Consider the following 18,925-nt stretch of genomic DNA (forward strand, 5'->3'; position numbering starts at 1 on the left):
GCATTACTCAATCCAAATGGCATGACTAAATATTCATAATGACCGTTATGTGTACGAAAAGCAGTCTTATGAACATCAAAAAGGTGCAGTCTTACCTGATGGTAACCGGCCCTTAGATCCAATTTGGTGAAGTAAGCCGCACCATACAATTCATCCAACATTTCCTCCACTGTAGGAATGAAAAATCGATCTTTGATGGTGACTGCATTGAGAGACCGATAGTCAGTGCAAAATTGCCAACTGCCATCCTTTTTCCTCACTAGCAATACAGGAGACGAGAAAGGACTGGTAGTGGGTCTGATGAGCCCGGAATTCAGCATCTCTTGGACTTGTTTTTCTATTTCTGATTTCTGAAAATAGGCATATCGATAAGGTTGAACATTGACCGGCTCAGTGCCTTCCTTGAGGGGAATACAGTGTTCAACTTCTCGTTTAGGTGGTAAATGTATCAGCTCCTTGAAAATATCTGCATAATCTTCTAAGAGTTAGTGCATGCTTGGTGGTTGACTTTCTATTGGCCCATCCATGGTTGATTGTAGGCAGACTACGAACACCGAGTGACCTTGGCAAAATTCTTTTGAAATTTCCTTCAGTGAAGCAGCTTGGATAGGCTGGTCATGGAACCCTTGCAACTGTCGAGTCATGTTCTTCCATTGGAAATCCATGGTGAATTTCGCCAATTGCCCACTACGGGTCCCGTGAACTTAGCTGATACTATGATAGCACCCAAAACAAGGTCTAATCCTGCTATGGGAAGCTACTAAAGTATAAGTGAGAAAGGAATACCCTAAAGAAGTACCTATACCTTTTCAAATTTTCGTTGACACTGTAGCCTCTCCCCATTAGCTACCCGAACCGTAAATGTGTTGGTTGGGACCACTGGCAGTCGAAGCAGGTTAGCCATGCAGGTATTGACAAAATTGTGGGTTGACCCACTATCAATCAACACCACTACCTCAAATGGACCAATCTTCGCAGCTACACGCATAATTCTTGGTGCAGACCATCTGGTTAAGGCATGCAAAGTAATCTTCGGCTCAGCTTTTTCCCCTGGTTCTCCACCATCATCTTCCACGTCCACTTCTTCTGTCACCTCTTCGCATGTAATTCCGCCGGTGTTGGTTGGGCCTTCGAGGAGCAAGAGCTGCGGTCCTTGGCATTTGTGGTCGGCGGTGAACCTTTCATTGCAGTTGAAGCAGAGTCCTTGAGCTCTCCGTTTTTGCATCTCCTCCCATGATAGCCGCCGGACTGGAGCATTTGGTGCTGCTCGAGCCGTAGGTGGCAGCGCACTGGTACTCGATTAATTGGTGGTGCTTGCAGAAATTTTCGTTGCCGTGACAACTGGTCATCCTTTATACGAGCCAAACTGATTGCCTCCTTCAGAGATTGTGGCTTGAACATGCGAATTTCATCAGCAACTTCTGGCTTCAGTCCTCCCATAAATGTCCTGACTAAAGCTTTTTAAGTCCAACCCCGAACTTGGTTTCCCAACTTCTCGAACTCCCTCTGATAATCACGTAAAGATCCGACTTGCCTTATTCGTGACAAGGCTTCATCAAAATCCTCACATTCAGTTGGCCCAAACCTAGCCCATAACTCATCTTCAAATGTCTCCCATGTCATTACCCGACCTTCCTCCTTATATGTTCGACAAACCCACTGCCACCATTGATTAGCTTCACCTTCAAGATGGAAGGAAGCTAAAGATACCTGCTGGTTGTCTGGTGTAGCCTGGAATTCAAAGAATTGGGCCACCCGATTGAACCACTCTATTAGGTCCTCGCCTGAATACCTGGAAAAATCTAACTTCACCATTTTTGATGAGAAAATCTGCCTTCCTCCATCAAGGACTTCACGGTTGGTGCGCGAAGAGCCTCCTCGGTCATGACCGCCATGGCTTGATGCTTCTCTGTTTGACAACATGACACCAAAGAGTTGGTCGATGGTCTCCTCAAGCTGTCGTAGCTTGTCCACCATCTCGAGCTCCATACGCTGCATGCCATCTTGCACGACACCTAGCCCAGCTTCTAAGCGTTCAATTCATTCTTTGTTGGTTGCCATTGATAATCTGGCTCTGATGCCAATTGATAAAGGTCCTAGTCAGTAGTCAGATCACAATAGCACTTGAACACAGTTGCTCTCTTCAGGTGAGAACGTACCACAAGAAAATATAGGATAGAAATTCTCCTTCATATCGTTTATTCATGTCCAGAGCTTATTAATGCATTAACTTCAACCAACTATTTGGATATACAGCCGAAAATAGAGGTTCTAATACAACGGCTAAGAAAATAACAGAAATCAACTTTATTGTAAAACAGAATGGAAAAAACAGATGCCTAAAACTACTCCAACGGCTAGTTGACACAGTAAAGCCTCTCATAGCTGTTTGGAATTGCTGCCTAGCTGCTCTGGTTCCTACGTTCAAGCATGCATGGGTTCAACGTTCACGCCTGCCTTGTTCTTACGCCTAATCTTCCTCCCCCATACTTGGGATTCGGCTTCGGTGCTCTCTCAGACCTACGTGGCTTGTCACCTAATGTAATCCAAAAGGATCTTGGATTTTCTCATAAATTCTCTCTCTCAAAGAAGGTTGTTGGATTTTCCCATAACTTGTAGACGCAGGATACTCTTCCCTGTTTGAAACCAATCCATTCATTGTTTCACCGTCCGTAAGACAAATGAGTGCTTCTTTTGCATCTGGTGTAGCCAATTGAAGTTTTCCAGTATCGGATTGTAGGAAATTTGTTGCAAAGTTTGGATCTTGATAAAAGAACCGAGATCTAGCAGGGCTCGGGTTGTATCTTTAGCGTGAAAGATTGAACGATCTTCATTTGCGACTTCAACCGGAATCACACGCTGCACAGCTCTCAAAGCAAAATTTTTTCTCTTCCCCACCTAACCTGTACAGATCTCAAAACAGCTATTGTTTGATCCAATGGTTAACTTTGCAAAAAAAATAAAATATTTTTTCTGCACAAAAGATACAATCCAAACCCAATATGCAACATACTGTAGAAGGATCTTACAGGGATTCTTGTTAGGTTGATTTCTAGTTGTATTTTGATAAATTCTGGACAAAAAACGTTTAGCCATCATCGATTTCAAGTCAAATAAAACTTGCATGTTGACGCATGCAAGAGATCATTATATCCTTAGAACATGCATCATTATATTTAGTACTTTTGATAAGTCATTGGTCCATGTAGAAACCAATTGGACCTTGTCTCCCTTGAGAAAGAAAATAAGTAAATAAATAATTTCTAGGCCCACGAGATTATGCAGGCAAATCTCAATAAATGGTGAGTACTTCACCCACGCGTATCAACTGCACTCAGATCAACGGGTTGCCATCTTCTCTTGCCCCAACTTGTATCCACTTAGTATCTCCTAACAATAAACAATTACCTAGCTAGCAACATTTCATATCTGTGTACATGGGCCACATCATTTAAAGCATTGCCAACTTTAATCAAATTCCACAGGCTGTCAGATAGAGTAATGGCTTGCGTTTTGTATATCCTCTTGTGTGTTTAATTTTACATGGATTATTTACTAAATAAATTTTAAATATTTATAAAAAATTAAAAAATTTAAATAATATTTTTTGATTAACTATTTTAGATGAGTTATCGAATTGTTACCCGTCCGTGTCGGTCCCTACCCGCGTTCCGGAAAAGTTTTTGCGTGACCGGTGCCCCTCCGCACGTCCCACGTGGATTCGTTATCCACCCCCTTCCCCTCAAAGGAGATAGGGCGAGGACCAATGGAAAGACATCGTATCAGAAAAACAAATAAAATAATCCCTTACAGAAGATAGGGCGGAGGCCGACAGAGACGTACTGTATAAAAAAAAAAAAATAAAACTAGAGAGCTAAACCAGAGAGGGAAGCGGCGGGAGAGAAGGGCGCGTACCGGGCGATGGCGGCGAAGCACTGCGACTCATGCAAGACCTCGCAGGCGCGCGTCTACTGCCGCGCCGACTCCGCGTACCTCTGCGGCACGTGCGATGCACGCGTTCATGGAGCCAACCTGCTAGCCTCCCGCCACGAGCGCGTCTGGCTCTGCCAGCTCTGCGAGCAGGCCCCTGCCAGCGTCACCTGCAAGGCCGACGCCGCCGCCCTCTGCGACATCTGCGACGCCGACATCCACTCCTCCAACCCCCTCGCCCGCCGCCACGAGCGCCTCCCAATTGCCCCCTTCCTCGGCCCTGCCTCCGCCGCCGCCGCGGCTGGCGGCGGGTTGCCCTCGCCCCGCCCTTCCGCTGATGAGGAGAGCGTTTCCTGGCTCCTCCAAGACCCGGATCCGGAGGAGTCGATGGAGGCGCCGGAACTCGGATCGGCGGCCTTCTTCTTCTCGGATGCCGACCCGTACCTGGATCTGGACTCCTCGACATCGCAGGACACCGGGTTCGATCACAAGGACGGCATCAAGGCCATCGCCGGTGGACCCCTCCTTGCGTCGGACGGTCATTACGATCTCGACTTTGCCCGATCCAAACCTTTGGGCCGCTCCACCAAGCGTTCGCTCAGGCGCAGCGTAATACAAATTATTCCAGATCCAGCTGGAAAATTCGAACAAATTCGACGAATTCTATAGATTTTTTTTCTTGAATTTTTTATCGGGCGAATAAATGTTTCAGGTGTCGTCGTCGGAGGTGGCGGTGGTGCCGGACGCGAGCGTGACGGCCGCAGACGGATCGGCGAGGTCGGGGAATCCGACGGCGCGGATGGAGCGGGAGGCGCGTGTGATGAGGTACCGGGAGAAGAGGAAGAGCCGGCGGTTCGAGAAGACGATACGGTACGCGTCACGGAAGGCTTATGCGGACGCGCGGCCGCGGATCAAGGGGAGGTTCGCGAAGCGGGCGGAGGTGGGCCAGATCTACTCCTCCGCCGCCGATGCTGTGGCGGCGTTCTTGGTGGACCCGTACGACGGCGTCGTCCCATCGCTTTGATCCGTTGGTTTCAACTTTCTCCATTGTCAAAACCCAACCAAACAATATCTATTTATTCCCCCGCTTTTTAGGGCGTTTTTTTTTTTATTTGCTCACTCTCTTGACGATATATATAATAATCCGGTAGCATGGTTTAAAGGCAGGGCAGAGAGAACGCGCCCTTTTTGTTCGAGCCTTTTGCACCTTTAAGAACCGATGCGAGAAACGCAATGAAATGGATGAGGTCGAGGGAGAAAGCACGGTGAGCCTTTAAACTTTTTAACTGCTTTTTTTATATTCTTTCTCCAGAAAGGATATTGTTCATGCTCTTTTAGAGGTCTTTGGTCGATGAATAAGATCCTGTTTGGTGGAACTTTTGAAAAACCAAAAATCACTTTCTGGCGCTCTAAAAATACTTTTGGACGAAAAATTATGTTTGATATAAATTTTGAAAAGTTGTTTCAGCTTTTCTAGAAAGTTGAAAACAGTATTTTGGAAGAAACTCCATTTTGAAGCTTTCGAAAACGTTGTTTTCAGTTTTGTCGGGAAGCTATTTTTTTACCAAAAATATCCTCATTTAAAAACTATTTTTTCTCCCAAAGTGGCCCATCCGTTGCCTCTTCCTCTTCAGCCCTCCCCCTCTTCTCCCTCCTCCGGCGTCGCCCCCTCTCCCTCGCTACCGCCCCCGACACCCTCCGCCTTTTCTCCCTCCTCCTTTGTCGTTCCCTCTTCCCTACTGCTGCCCCGACGCCCTCCGCTCCCTCTCCCCCGCCGCCGCTCCCTCTCCCCCGCCGCCGCCTCAATGCCCTCTTCCTCTTCTCCATCCTCCTCTGCTGCTCTCTCTCCCCCGCCGCCACCCTTGATGCCCCTCTGCCTCTTCTCCCTCCCCCGACCACCTCTCCCTCTCCCTCGACCGCCTCTCTCTCTCCCTCAAAGCTTCTCCCTCCGGCTTTGTCGCCTATCCTTCCATCGTCGTGCTGCCGGAAGCTTGATCGCCCCTTCCATGACCGCGCAGGAGAAGTGAGGCAAGGGAGGAAGAAGTGAGAGGGGAGGAGCTTCGGGAAGGAGGAAGAAGAAAGAAGAAAAGGAAAAAAAAGAAAAAGAAGAAAAGGAAATGAAAAAAAGAGGAGATAAAATAAAAATAAATAAAAATAAATATTAATAATTGTTTAACTAATTTTATCACTTAGCTAGAAAATTTGTTAGAGAGATAAATGGTCATCAGAAGAGTAAAAATTAATTTACGCTAATAATTAAAATATTTTATATCTTTATTATTGTATTATACTAAAAATATAATATTATATGATATTATATCATAATACATTAATATGTTGTGTTAAATAATTTAATATTATATTATATTATGAGAAATTAATTTATGCTAATAATTATAATATTTTATACCTTTATTATTGTATTATACTATAAATATAATATTATATTACATTATATCATAACATATTAATATATTATGTTAAATAATTTAATATTATGTTATATTATGGAAAATTAATTTATGCTCATAATTATAATATTTTATATCTTTATTATTGTGATATACTATAAATATAATATAATATTATATTATATCATAATACATGATATGTTATGTTAAATAATTTAATATTATATTAAATTATTATCCTATAGTATACAATGTTATAATACTATATTATAATAATATTATATTACATTATGATAATATTATACTATATCATATATTTATTTATTAATATATATTATATTTTATTATGCTATGTTGTATAATAATGTGTAATGTCCCTTATGATCATTTTGTCATATAAAAGTACTTTCTCAGTTTGTTTACCAAATACATGTTAAAGTGCCACATTACTTTCGAAATATAGTTGCCAAACAGCTTTTTATAACAGCTCTACTTTCAAAAGTTCTACTCCCAACAGCTTCCCCAAACAGGGCCTAAGTTTTCGAAAGATATCCCTTCTACTTTGTTTTGGTATTTGGAAAATAAGTGAAAGGAATAAGATGCAACTAGACACACTGGGATTTGGGATAGTTTGAATTCTTATCATAAGGAGCAAACTGCCCTTTCATATTTTAGTATGCATAAAATGGATGAAGATTAAATGATAAGGGCTACAAATTTATTTCACAATGTTAGTGGAGTAGACTTACACCTTGTAGGAATGTCTTATTCTGTACATGGAATATTTTTCCACACGGTATAAGCCCTAATTTCATGATTTATTTTAGTGTTTGGGAAAGATATCTTTCATTTAAGAAGATATCCCTCCATTTTTTTATTACCAAACATCGCCTTACACTTTGAAGACTGCAAAACAATTATAGGCTAAACATGAAATTCAGAGATGTTCCTATGTTCGCCTTGTATTTGTCCTGCCATGATTGCTAAAAAAAATGTTGGAAGTCGTTTCTTGTATCAATTATATCACTTCAAAGAAAATAACACAATCTAGATCCTTCATGACTATTATGTTTACTTTGTGATTTCTACTCTGGTCTTGAGTTTTTATTAATGGTTAAGAAAACTTAGAAATTAAAATTGATTGCATTGTATCTTTTATTTTGAACTCCAATATTGACTTGCTTATCAAGGACCTAACCAGTTATTACATTATTACTAAATAATGTAAAGGAGAAAACAATCTGCATAAGGTTAATCTGATTCACGAAAAGCAAATTATCTAGTTCCATGATTGCAAAATTTCAGAACAAAGTTATATATAAGAAATATTTAAAATTATAACAAATATTTCATATATAATTTACAGTATCAAAAGTAGTTGTGGAATGACACAAGAGTCTAATTATGACATTGTACACCAAAATCAGTACAAATCTCACCTCTTTCATACTTGAAATGGATAAAACTTTTACTGACCTATCAAATTAAGCAGCCCAAACTTATCCACTATGCATTATTATTTTGCTGACAATCTTAAACTTCAGTACCAAACTTGGACAAATGAAAATTTTTAATTTTCCATTTACTATATGGCATCCATCAATTTTGAATTATATATAAGCTACTCGGTAATTATGTTCTAAATTGAATGTTCATGAGTAGTTTCTCATGTAACTTGCTAAACAGACTTTAGTATAGTAGGTAGATTTCTAGATTTATAGTTGCCTATAAACAACTAAAACATTCTACATTGTGCATCAATAAATAATGAAGTGATGGATAAGGGATTCACATGTTATACACATGATTTATCGAGGGAGTTAAGTCAGGCAAGCTTTGGTGAAACCTAAAGCGTCCTAATATGAGCTACTAGCAAAGGAAAATAAATTTGTGACATGAATTCGAATAGTTGTGAAGGGATTGCTTAGGATTGGCTATGCAAAGTTGTTCAAATAATACCGCTAAAAGGCATGTATACATTATGATAATTTCATTTATCAAAGCTGTATGTATTGAAAAAAATATACTTTATATAGAAATTTGAAGCCTTTTGCCATTTTAGAAAAGCTACTTAATGTCTTCATGAACCTCAGTTACACTCACATGACTAGCTTATTTCATGGTATTTTAGTATAAAATTTGAAAACTTAGTAAAATTTTCCCTTTCGGTATAAATTAATAAAAAAAGTTAGTATTTATAATGCACCCATAGTTAGTAGAATTCACTGTGAAGAGGGAACAAAATATTATGCTCAAAATTTTCGGGAAATAAACGATCGAAAAAGCTCCTACCTAGCTAACTACATTGTGGGTATGTTTGATTCGCAACCGGAATCAGAATTGGAATAAAAATCAAAATGATCATATTATTCGACTTGTTTGGTTTATGATTAGAATCGGAATCAGAATCGGAATGAAATTTGAATATCAGAAGAGAGTAGAGATTGAATTTTGGAAGACCGAGGCATTTCCATTCTTCTCTGGAATTGGAACGAGAAGGAGACTTCTCTTAACCAAATGCCTGAAATGGGAGTCACTCACTTCCATTTTCATTTTAGAGTCCAACTCTCCCCAATCAAACGTAGATGTTGAAATGTAAAAGGAATTATAGATAGCCTAGCCCAAAATGAGCAAGACCACCAACATCTTTCCCAAAGCTTGAACCTCTCCAACAACTTTAATCCAGAATTCACCACATTTAAGCATTCCATCGCATATATGTGTCAGAGAATGTTATGTTTTGCATTCTTACCTACATCGTATGATATCTTATGTGAAAGGATTGGATATAAAATCAGCGAACATCATGTTTTGTTGGGGTCACAAATACCACATGAGATTGGGTACTCCTACAGATTGGTGCTGAACCACAGCTGCTTTTGGTAGTCAAGGAGATGCTTTGTCTTTATAGCTTTTCATCAAACAAGATAACATGGAGTTAGAATCCGGTCCTTTTCTCGAACCTGACAGAGAATGTTCAAAGTTATTTGAGCCCATGGCTCGTGAAACCAAGCTAGATAATCGTAAATGTGATCGACACCACCGTGCTGGAGGTTGGCTCACACATCCATGAACAGCGTGTAGAAGTTTGGAAAGGCTGTGATCCCGTCCCCTTCTCTGTAGACTCCTTTTATTTACGTATTAAACTCAACCATTATAAATAGTAGAGATTAGAACATATGGTGAAATTGGTCTTAAATCAATCAAATCTGACAGTTGCCATCAGCCTTTCCCTTGCTCGCCTTGTTAGGCCCAGATAAGTCCACTGATGGTTGTGGCAAAACCCCTCCCCGTTTTCCTTGCTAAACTTCTGAAATACACTGATCCCATCAGAAGTTCCATGAAGCTCAAGCAGCACAGAGAATAGGCTTGCTTTGTTGGAGCGCATATGGATGCTTGCTGTAGCCATGGATGCAATATCTGGAGAACTGGTTTCATACCCCATTGTCTCTCAAGCTTTCTTGTATGGATATTGTTCAGGCCGCTGCAACGCCACATGCAATCGAAGGGCTTGTTTCCAGTAACACTTGATCTCTTCCCCACTTGGACTTGGCCTAGGTCAATTCAAGCTTGAGACAACAACGCTTGAGCAACAAAGAGTTCTTGGTTTGGGTTCTTGCTCTTCTCTGAACCAAACCAAGAACTCAAAATATTAGATGATTGATCTAGACGTCCACCATCCATTTTTGTTGTGCTGTCTTGTTGAGTCGGGATCCTCCACGCTGCATGTTTTACACCGCAGATTCTCCGGCAGCCTCTCTAATTCTTCAATTATAATTTTTATCTTGAATTATCTTTTTTAATTTTTTGATTATCTTTCTATTTTTACTATTGTACTTTTATTTTTAATAATTTTTAGATATTTTTTGGTAAGAATTTTGATAGCTTAGTGTAGCTGCAACGTGCTGTGGTGAAGTGTAATCGATGTCATTCCTTTTTTCACATACATGTAGGGGTGCTACAAATGCTAGATGGGTACTTTGTGGCCCTTATTTATAGTGTCCCTATCGTCATGCCTCGAACCCAAAGCATAACAAATGCTACATACGTGTAGGACGGACCATATAAGCATGTAAGGCTACTGATCAAATCATAATTACCTTAGAGCAATAAAATTCTTTGATCCTCGAAAATTAATTTAATCAAAATCTAATTAAATCATTCTCATAATCAATTATCACAAAATAATATAAGTCAAAATATTCTAACTAATTATTATTCTTCAAATTAAATAAAATATCCAAACTAAACTGAACTAATCTAAACTAAACTAGGTTAGAAGTCCAAATAATTACGACTAACTCCAGAAGATCTAATGTACTCTTCTAATCCTAAGCAATCATAATTTGGGTTCTAAAACATAGAAAAAGAAAGAATAATAATCTACGTCAGCCCAGTCAGTAACATAATACATCCAAGTGGGATCTAAGCATGCCAAACAAATAAATAATTAAGTAGTATGATGCTGACTAGAAATAATTTAATTCTCAAATAATACATATAGTTTTTTCAAAATTTATTTTTCATAAACTGATACTATACCCAACTCAGGTTATGGCGATACAACCTACTGGCATAGCTCAGATAGTAGATACAGGGTGCACAAAGTGCTAGATAATAGATACCATTATTCTAATCACTGGTGGGGCGACATCTAAACTGGTTTCTCGATTACAAGTCGATAGAACTAACGAATAATCCCCATTGATGGGACTAGATTATAGCCGTGCTAAGAATATATATATATATATAACAAATTTCATAAATTACCAAGTCATAATTTCCAAATTTCCAAATTACAAGACTACTAGCATACATATTTTAGAACAATTAGAACACTAATAATAGCATGCTTGATATGTTTAATCAAATATAAAATTGAGATCATAATCAAATTTAATAAACTAATTATAAATTTTCAAAGTTCATTACAAAATATATTTTGAAGCGTTAAGTTACTTACCTCTTCTCACTTCAAAATTCTACTTTAGTTATAGAGGTCAAATTTACATATTCAAAGCTATTAAAATCTAACATCAACAACCTCGAAACCCAAGAGAACTGAGAACATGTTATGATTAGCAAAGTAATCCAATTTGGAGCACGATAGGATGTATGAGTTCATACCTCAACTAGGGTAGAGAAAGGATAAGATTGGCCAAGCGGCAATGCTCGACTGCTCAGGTCAGTTCGAACAAGGTGAACTTAATTGATCAAGATCAAATATGATTTAAGTAATTTAATGAAGATCAATGGTAACTAAATTCCATATGCATCCAATAAGGGTCAAGGTTACGGGTCGGCATGCTGCTTGGTTATTGAAATGGTTTAGGGCCTCCAACCTGGGGTTAACTTGGATTCGAGCAAAGAAAGACAGGACTCTAAACTAAGATCTTTGAGTCTTGCTTTGAGAGAAAAAAAAGGAAAAAGAGAGAGAAATAATAAAGAAAAATAAAGTAAAAGAAGAGAAGAAGAAAAGAAGAAGAAGAAGGAGAGGGTGAGGGCCACAGTCAGGTGGCTGTTAGCTAGTGGATCAACGATAAGGGAAGACCGATGCCCAATTGTAGGGCAGTGAAAGCCAATGGTGATGACCGGCTATGAGAATCAGAGGTTAAAAGCCTGGAAAATAGAAGAATCATAGCTTTTCGCCGCTTTTGATCATTGGCTGCTCACGAGCGGCTATGGCTTCATTGGGAAGGATTGATGGGAGGCTAGAGGAGTCGACCAAGGGTCCATCATCAAGAGGAGGCGACATCGATGGCCGAAAAAGAGGAAAGTAGCACTGAAAAAATAGAAAGGGACTCAATCAATTTTCTGCCAATTCACTAGTAGAATCCATCCAAAAAAGGATCCTACCATAGAGGAAAAAGACAAGGAAGAAGGATCGAGGCTTACCTTAAGCTTTGATGAGCTCTCCGGCTCTGATTTTTGATGAGAACAATTCTAGAAATTGATGAAGTAGAAAGAGGAAGAAAGAAAAATGAGGGGCGCTACTCGATAGTGAAGGATCGTGAAGGGGAGAGGAGGCTTTAATATAGAATGGAGGCTAGGGTTTTCTAGCCTTTGGTGGAATCCGAGGAGGAGGACAAGTCCTCCTCCGCCGTGTTCAACTAGGACTCTGCCCTATTTCAATTTCGGATGGGCCTTCATTTTGGCATCGGGCTGGACCAACAGACATGCCTAGTGAGTATGGGCTTTTATCATCTCTTGTGTACACGAAGGACCCTACCCCATTCCTTCCTCTCCATTGTGTTCGCATGTTTTGGGCATCTAGCTTGCTACCCTCCCCTATGTTGTTGGGCACTCATTGTTAGGAAAAATTTAAATACGCACGCGGCCCGAAATTTGGCCGCGTGCGCGTTTAAGAGGGAAAACAAAAAGGTAACGCCCAGCGGGCGTTACGCGTTTGGTTTCGGAAACAACCGGGGATTTTCAAAGAAGGAATTAAATGCGCACGCGGCCGGTGTCGGGCCGCGTGCGCGTTTGAGAAATAAAACGGGCATGCCCGTTTGAATTGGAAACGCCCAACGGGCGTTTTTGGTTTAAATGGGAACATGCCAGCGGACAGGCGCACGTTGCCCACGTTCGCGTGAAGAGCGCGGACGCGTCCGCCAAAAAGACCATTTTGCCCCTGCGTAAAACCCCTATATATACCCCCTATTTCATCTCTTTTGATACACGAAAAATTTCAGAAAAATAGTGAAAAAATTCTGGAAAAATTCTTCTCCCTCTTAGCCACTTCCAAATTTTATTTTACATTTTTTTTTATTCAGTTTATTTAGTTCTTTTCATTCCGTTCTTTGCTGGATCTGCAAGTCCGATCGGGTTCGCTTTGACTTCTTCCGAGACGTGCCGAAGAAGAGGTTGTAGGGTCGTCGTATCTCCGAGAAGGATTGCCGGGTGACCCGTACGTGGGGGCAAATACTTCTTTGGGACAGCGTCTACGCGCTTCGACCTGCTTTCAATCAGGCTACTTTCTTCTACCTTTATTTTTAATTTAATATTAGTAGATTGGTAGGATTTGAAATTCTATGATATAAACTTATTAAATGCATAGATTTACTTTGTGCTAGAATAGATTTATTTTGTATTAAAATAGAATTATTTGGATGCCGAATGATATGCATGTATATTATTTCCTTTAAGGTTTTTTTTTTATTAATTGAATTTATAGATTTATTTATTTAGTTAGGAGATATATTGCTAACAATCCAAAGAAGTATTTGTTTTTTGTTAGTAATATATAATTAATTAAATTCTTTATTACAATTGTGGCATATTAGATTTTAATTGCAATAATTGTTTTTGCTAGCACATCATTAATAATAAATTATTCTAAAGAGTTAATAATTTGGTTAACCTCCAAGAGGTTTATTATACCTCCATTTGGACTCCTCAAGGAGTAATTTCCAGATCCCATTCAAACGGGAAATTCGAAAATTGGTTGATATATAATAATTAATCTATTGAATTGACTTATTAGATCTTAATCAATTATTCTAATAAAGAAATAAATCTTTTAATTCATCGAATTGACATCTTAATTACAATAATTGATTTGCTACAAAATTAGTAATTAATTATTCTAATAAGAAAATAAATCAATTCTACTATATATAATTTATTGAATTGATAAATTAGATTTCAATTACAATAATTGTTTTGCTAGAATTAAATTTAGTAATCAATTGTTACTAATTCGGAAAGGTCAAACAAAAAAAATTCAAAAATTAGTTAATTCGTTTAAATTTGCATTTAGGTTATTTTAAATATTGAATTTGTGTGATTTCTAGTGATTATTTCCACTAACTAATAGTGTCTAAGAAAAGCTTGTCAAAAAGGCATACGTGCCTAAGAAAGGCTGGTACTTAAGTGAGCCTAGTGCTCCACCACCGATCTGGAGCTGATCTGGCTATTAGTTTTTAGATATATCAATTAGACATCCAAAGTTCAATATAAATATTAGTGCAATCTTTTGACATAGATTTTTTGCCTTCAATCAGGTTTCTGTCACTATTCTGTAACCCTGATCCTATGGCCTCAAACACTAGTGACCATCTTAGTGCCAAACCTGAAAAATTTGATGGCCATAACTTTAGGAGGTGGCAGAACCAAATGCGGTTCTGGCTCACCACATTAGGGTTAATCTCAGCCATAGGTGAAAGTACGACCGAAGTTGATAATGGATCCAACCCAACTACCTCTTCCAACACTGAACATTCTGCCTCCACTAGCACACCCTCTAGGACACCTGATGAGATAGATTATCATTGTATCCATAGAATCCTAGGTGCTCTTTCTGAGAGGCTGTATGATATCTATTACACAGCCAAGAGTGCCAAAGAACTCTGGGACACCCTAGATAGCAAATATGGTCTTGATGATGCTGGGGTAAAGAGGTTCAAGGCCTCCGATTTCAATAAGTTTAGGATGGTGGACTCAAAGCCTATGAATGACCAAATTCATGAATTTGAAACCCTGATCCACCAGCTTAGGGCTAATGGAACCAATTTGGATGAATCATTCCAGGTAGCCTGTTTGATAGATAAACTACCTACTTCCTGGTCTGATTTTGCTAAGACCCTGAGCCATACCCAAGGAATTCTCACCCTAACCCAAGTCTTAAACTCCATTAGGATTGAAGAGCAGCATAGGCTCAGAAATAATACCTCTACTGGATCTAAAAATAATGCATATAATGTAGAAGCTCCTCCTAAGAAAAATCAGAACCGACCCTTCCGTAAGAATTTCAAGAAGAAACCTTACAACCCTAGAAACCCTAACCACCACTACAATGGGAAGCCTATTCAATCCCAGGAGCAGAAGAAGAAGAAAGAGGAAGGTGGTGCTCGTTTCTGTTATGTGTGTGGTCGGACCAACCATTTGTCTCCACAGTGCTTCTATAAGAAGACTGCACCTCTTCAATCTAAGAAGAAGGGTCCACACACATCCAGTGCTCAAGTCAACATGGTGACTTCCGGCGCTGGCTCCTCTGAGACAGCTTTCAGATCTCAAGTGGAGGAGCTGTGATCATGGCAAACAGCTCGGAGGCACGTGTGTTAGGAGTAAGACGTGTGGACTTAAAACTTACCTCTGGAAAAGTCCTGTCACTGCACGGCGTCCAACATGTTCCAGTTGTTAGGAGAAACCTCATTAGTGGTTCTTTGCTTGTCCAGCAAGGCTTTCGTCTTGTCTTTGAGTCCAATAAGGTTGTAATTTCTCATGGTGTTATGTTTATTGGAAAAGGATTCCTTAGTGAAGGATTGTTCAAATTGAATGTAATAGCTCCTTCAATAAATGAAAATCCTTTGATTATGAATATAGAGCCTCCTTCTATTTGGCATGGTAGATTAGGTCATGTAAATTATAATTCAATTAAGCAACTTATGAACCTAAATCTAATACCAAAAAGTGATCTCAAGAACCATGAGAAATGTCAAACTTGTGTAGAAGCCAAACTCCCTAGGAAGCCTTTTAAATCTGTTAATAGGGATTCTGATCTATTAGAGTTGATTCATAGTGATGTTTGTGACTCTGGTAGAACTTCTAGGGGAGGTAACAGATACTTTGTAACATTTATAGATGATCTATCGAAGTTCTGTTACATCTACCTAATTAAAACCAAGGATGAGGTGCTCAGCAAATTTAAAATTTTTAAGATTGAAGCTGAGAACCAACAGGAAAAGAAAATTAAAATTCTTAGATCAGATCGGGGAGGTGAATATACATCAAATGACATAACTCAATTCTGTGAAGATCATGGAATCATTCATGAAGTGACTGCACCCTATTCTCCCCAATCAAATGGAGTAGCAGAAAGGAAGAATAGGACTTTAATGGATATGGTGAACTCCATGCTTATAAGCTCAGGAGTACCAGAAAATTTGTGGGGGGAAGCTCTTGTTTCAGCCTGTTATATCCTTAATAGAATTCCCTCTAAAAATAATGATCTAACCCCATATGAAGTTTGGAAACATAGAAAACCTAATCTTAGCTATTTAAAAGTGTGGGGGTGCTTGGCAAAAGTAAAAATACCTGATTTTAAGAGAAAGAAAATAGGCCCTAAAACAGTGGATGCCATATTCATAGGTTATGCAGCCAATAGTAATGCCAATAGATTTCTGGTGATAAGTTCAGAAGTAAATGATATTAGTAACAACACTATCATAGAAGCTAGAGATGCAACATATTTTGAAGACACCTTTCCACTTAAGACTAGAGTAGATAGCGGTATAGCTAGTAGCTCTAGTAGAATAAGGACAAGAGAAATAGAAGTAGAAGCAGAATCTAGGAGGAGTAAAAGATCCAGGGTAGAGAAAACATTTGGAGATGATTTTTATACCTTCCTAATAGAAGACTCTCCAACTACCTTTGAGGACGCAATGAAATCTTTGGATTCACCTTTTTGGAGAGAAGCTGTGGACAATGAGATGCAATCAATTATCCAAAACCATACTTGGGAATTGACTGATCTTCCTCCTGGTTGTAAAACAATAGGATACAAATGGATCTTTAAGAAAAAACTTAGGCCTGATGGCTCTGTAGATAAATTTAAGGCTAGATTAGTTGCCAAGGGTTTTACTCAGAGACCTGGTGTAGATTTCTTTGATGTTTATGCACCTGTAGCTAGGATTACTACTATTAGGGTCCTTATAGCATTAACCTCCATTCATAAATTAGTGATTCATCAGATGGATGTTAAGACAGCTTTTCTAAATGGAGACTTAAATGAAGAAATTTATATGGACCAGCCAGAGGGATTTAAAATCCCAGGCCAAGAAAATAAAGTTTGCAGACTAGTCAGATCTCTTTATGGTCTTAAACAAGCACCCAAGCAATGGCACTTGAAATTTGATGAAACCATAATGACATTTGGATTTGAAATCAATAGCACAGACGAATGTGTATATCATAAGAGAGTTGGACACAAATTTGTGATCTTGTGCCTTTATGTAGATGATATACTGATCTTTGGGATAGATCTTCAGATAATTGATGAAGTAAAACAATTTTTAAGTAATAAGTTTGATATGAAAGACTTGGGACAAGCTGACTTAATTTTAAATACCAAAATAATTAGAAGTGCAAAAAGTATTGAGTTATCCCAAAGTCATTATGTTGACAAGATACTTAATAAATTTAATTATTCTGATTGTCAGCCTGTCTCTACTCCATTTGATCCCTCTACTCATCTTAAGAAGAACTTAGGAACTCCTGTCCTTCAAAGCCTATATGCTCAAATCATAGGCTCACTAGGATTCCTAACAAACTATACTAGGCCAGACATAGCATATGCTGTAAATAGACTTAGTAGATATACTGTTAATCCAAATAGAGATCATTGGACAGCATTAGAGAGAATTCTTAGGTATCTTAAGGGTACCAAGTCCTATAGTTTGCACTTTAGTGGGTTTCCTGCTGTTCTAGAAGGCTATTGTGATGCCAACTGGATCAGCGATACCTTAGATGTTAAATCCACCACAGGATACGTCTTTCTCCTAGGAGGTGCTGCTGTGTCTTGGAAATCCACCAAACAAACCTTAATATCTAGGAGTACCATGGAATCTGAACTGATAGCTTTAGACACTACTAGCACTGAGGCTGAGTGGCTCAGAGATCTACTTATAGACCTTCCTGTAGATGAGTCACCTTTACCACCTGTCTCCTTACATTGTGACTGTAAATCTGCAATAGATAAGTGCAACCAAGAAAATGCCAATGTAAAAATGAACAGGCACTTAAAAGTACGTCATAAATCATTGAGATATAAATTGAAAAATAATGTTATTGCCTTGAATTTTGTAAAATCAGAAAATAATTTGGCTGATCAGCTTACAAAAGGTTTATCTAGAACAGTGGTTCTAGAGTCGTCGAGGGGGATGGGGCTTAGCCCATAAAGATAGATCACCACGGTGGGAACCCAACCTTAAAAGGTTCAATGGGTAGAAACAAACCGGAGTGTGACTAAGAGGAGCACTATTTCATGTTTTCCTCATCCCTATGGCGCTAGTGCTCATAAAAGCAAGCGGTAGGATGAGTTCGTTTGTATAACTCTTAATGAGTCCGAGACCCAAGAGGCAGGAGCTTCCTTGCTAGCTTCCTTATTAGGACTCACCTATATGTGCAATCGTGAGGCCGCGATTATGGAAAATGGGCGATTCCCTAAAAAGCACATGATAGATACCTGCGCATGGCCATAATAGCGCAACCCGCTTAGAACCCAGATCGGGCTATATTATGTGTGCTGTTGATTTAATCTGAGCCATGGACCGAGGTTCAAGGTTAAGACCACCTTGGCTCCACAGATGTAATCAATTGTCACTAAGTGAAGGTTCAAACCGAAAGGTACCTACACCTATTACATAATATAAGATATCCAGCAATTTATTTTGATTTTAAAATTATTTAAATTTTTGTGGGGGATTGTTAGGAAAAATTTAAATACGCACGCGGCCCGAAATTTGGCCGCGTGCGCGTTTAAGAGGGAAAACAAAAAGGTAACGCCCAGCGGGCGTTACGCGTTTGGTTTCGGAAACAACCGGGGATTTTCAAAGAAGGAATTAAATGCGCACGCGGCCGGTGTC

The 18,925-nt window shown here is 39.3% G+C and overlaps 1 protein-coding gene across 1 annotated transcript; it reads left to right on the top strand.

Annotated features, from left to right (window-relative positions):
- The first annotated feature begins 3,837 nt into the window (after nucleotides 1–3,837).
- LOC103718406 (zinc finger protein CONSTANS-LIKE 4-like) lies at nucleotides 3,838–5,126 on the top strand. The gene is made up of 2 exons (XM_008807213.4): nucleotides 3,838–4,539; nucleotides 4,643–5,126. The coding sequence occupies exons 1-2, from the start codon at nucleotides 3,922–3,924 to the stop codon at nucleotides 4,952–4,954; spliced, it is 930 nt and encodes a 309-aa protein (XP_008805435.2). The 5' UTR covers nucleotides 3,838–3,921; the 3' UTR covers nucleotides 4,955–5,126.
- The last annotated feature ends 13,799 nt before the right edge of the window (nucleotides 5,127–18,925 follow it).

This window comes from Phoenix dactylifera, chromosome 1 (genome assembly GCF_009389715.1).
Source record: "Phoenix dactylifera cultivar Barhee BC4 chromosome 1, palm_55x_up_171113_PBpolish2nd_filt_p, whole genome shotgun sequence".
Classification (NCBI taxonomy): domain Eukaryota; kingdom Viridiplantae; phylum Streptophyta; class Magnoliopsida; order Arecales; family Arecaceae; genus Phoenix; species Phoenix dactylifera.

Bases quoted from the DNA above. Each gene is read 5' to 3' on its own strand.
- LOC103718406 (XM_008807213.4), top strand. From the start codon at position 3,922: ATGGCGGCGAAGCACTGCGACTCATGCAAGACCTCGCAGGCGCGCGTC. The intron at 4,540-4,642 runs GTAATACAAATT...TAAATGTTTCAG, and splicing joins AGCGTTCGCTCAGGCGCAGC to GTGTCGTCGTCGGAGGTGGC.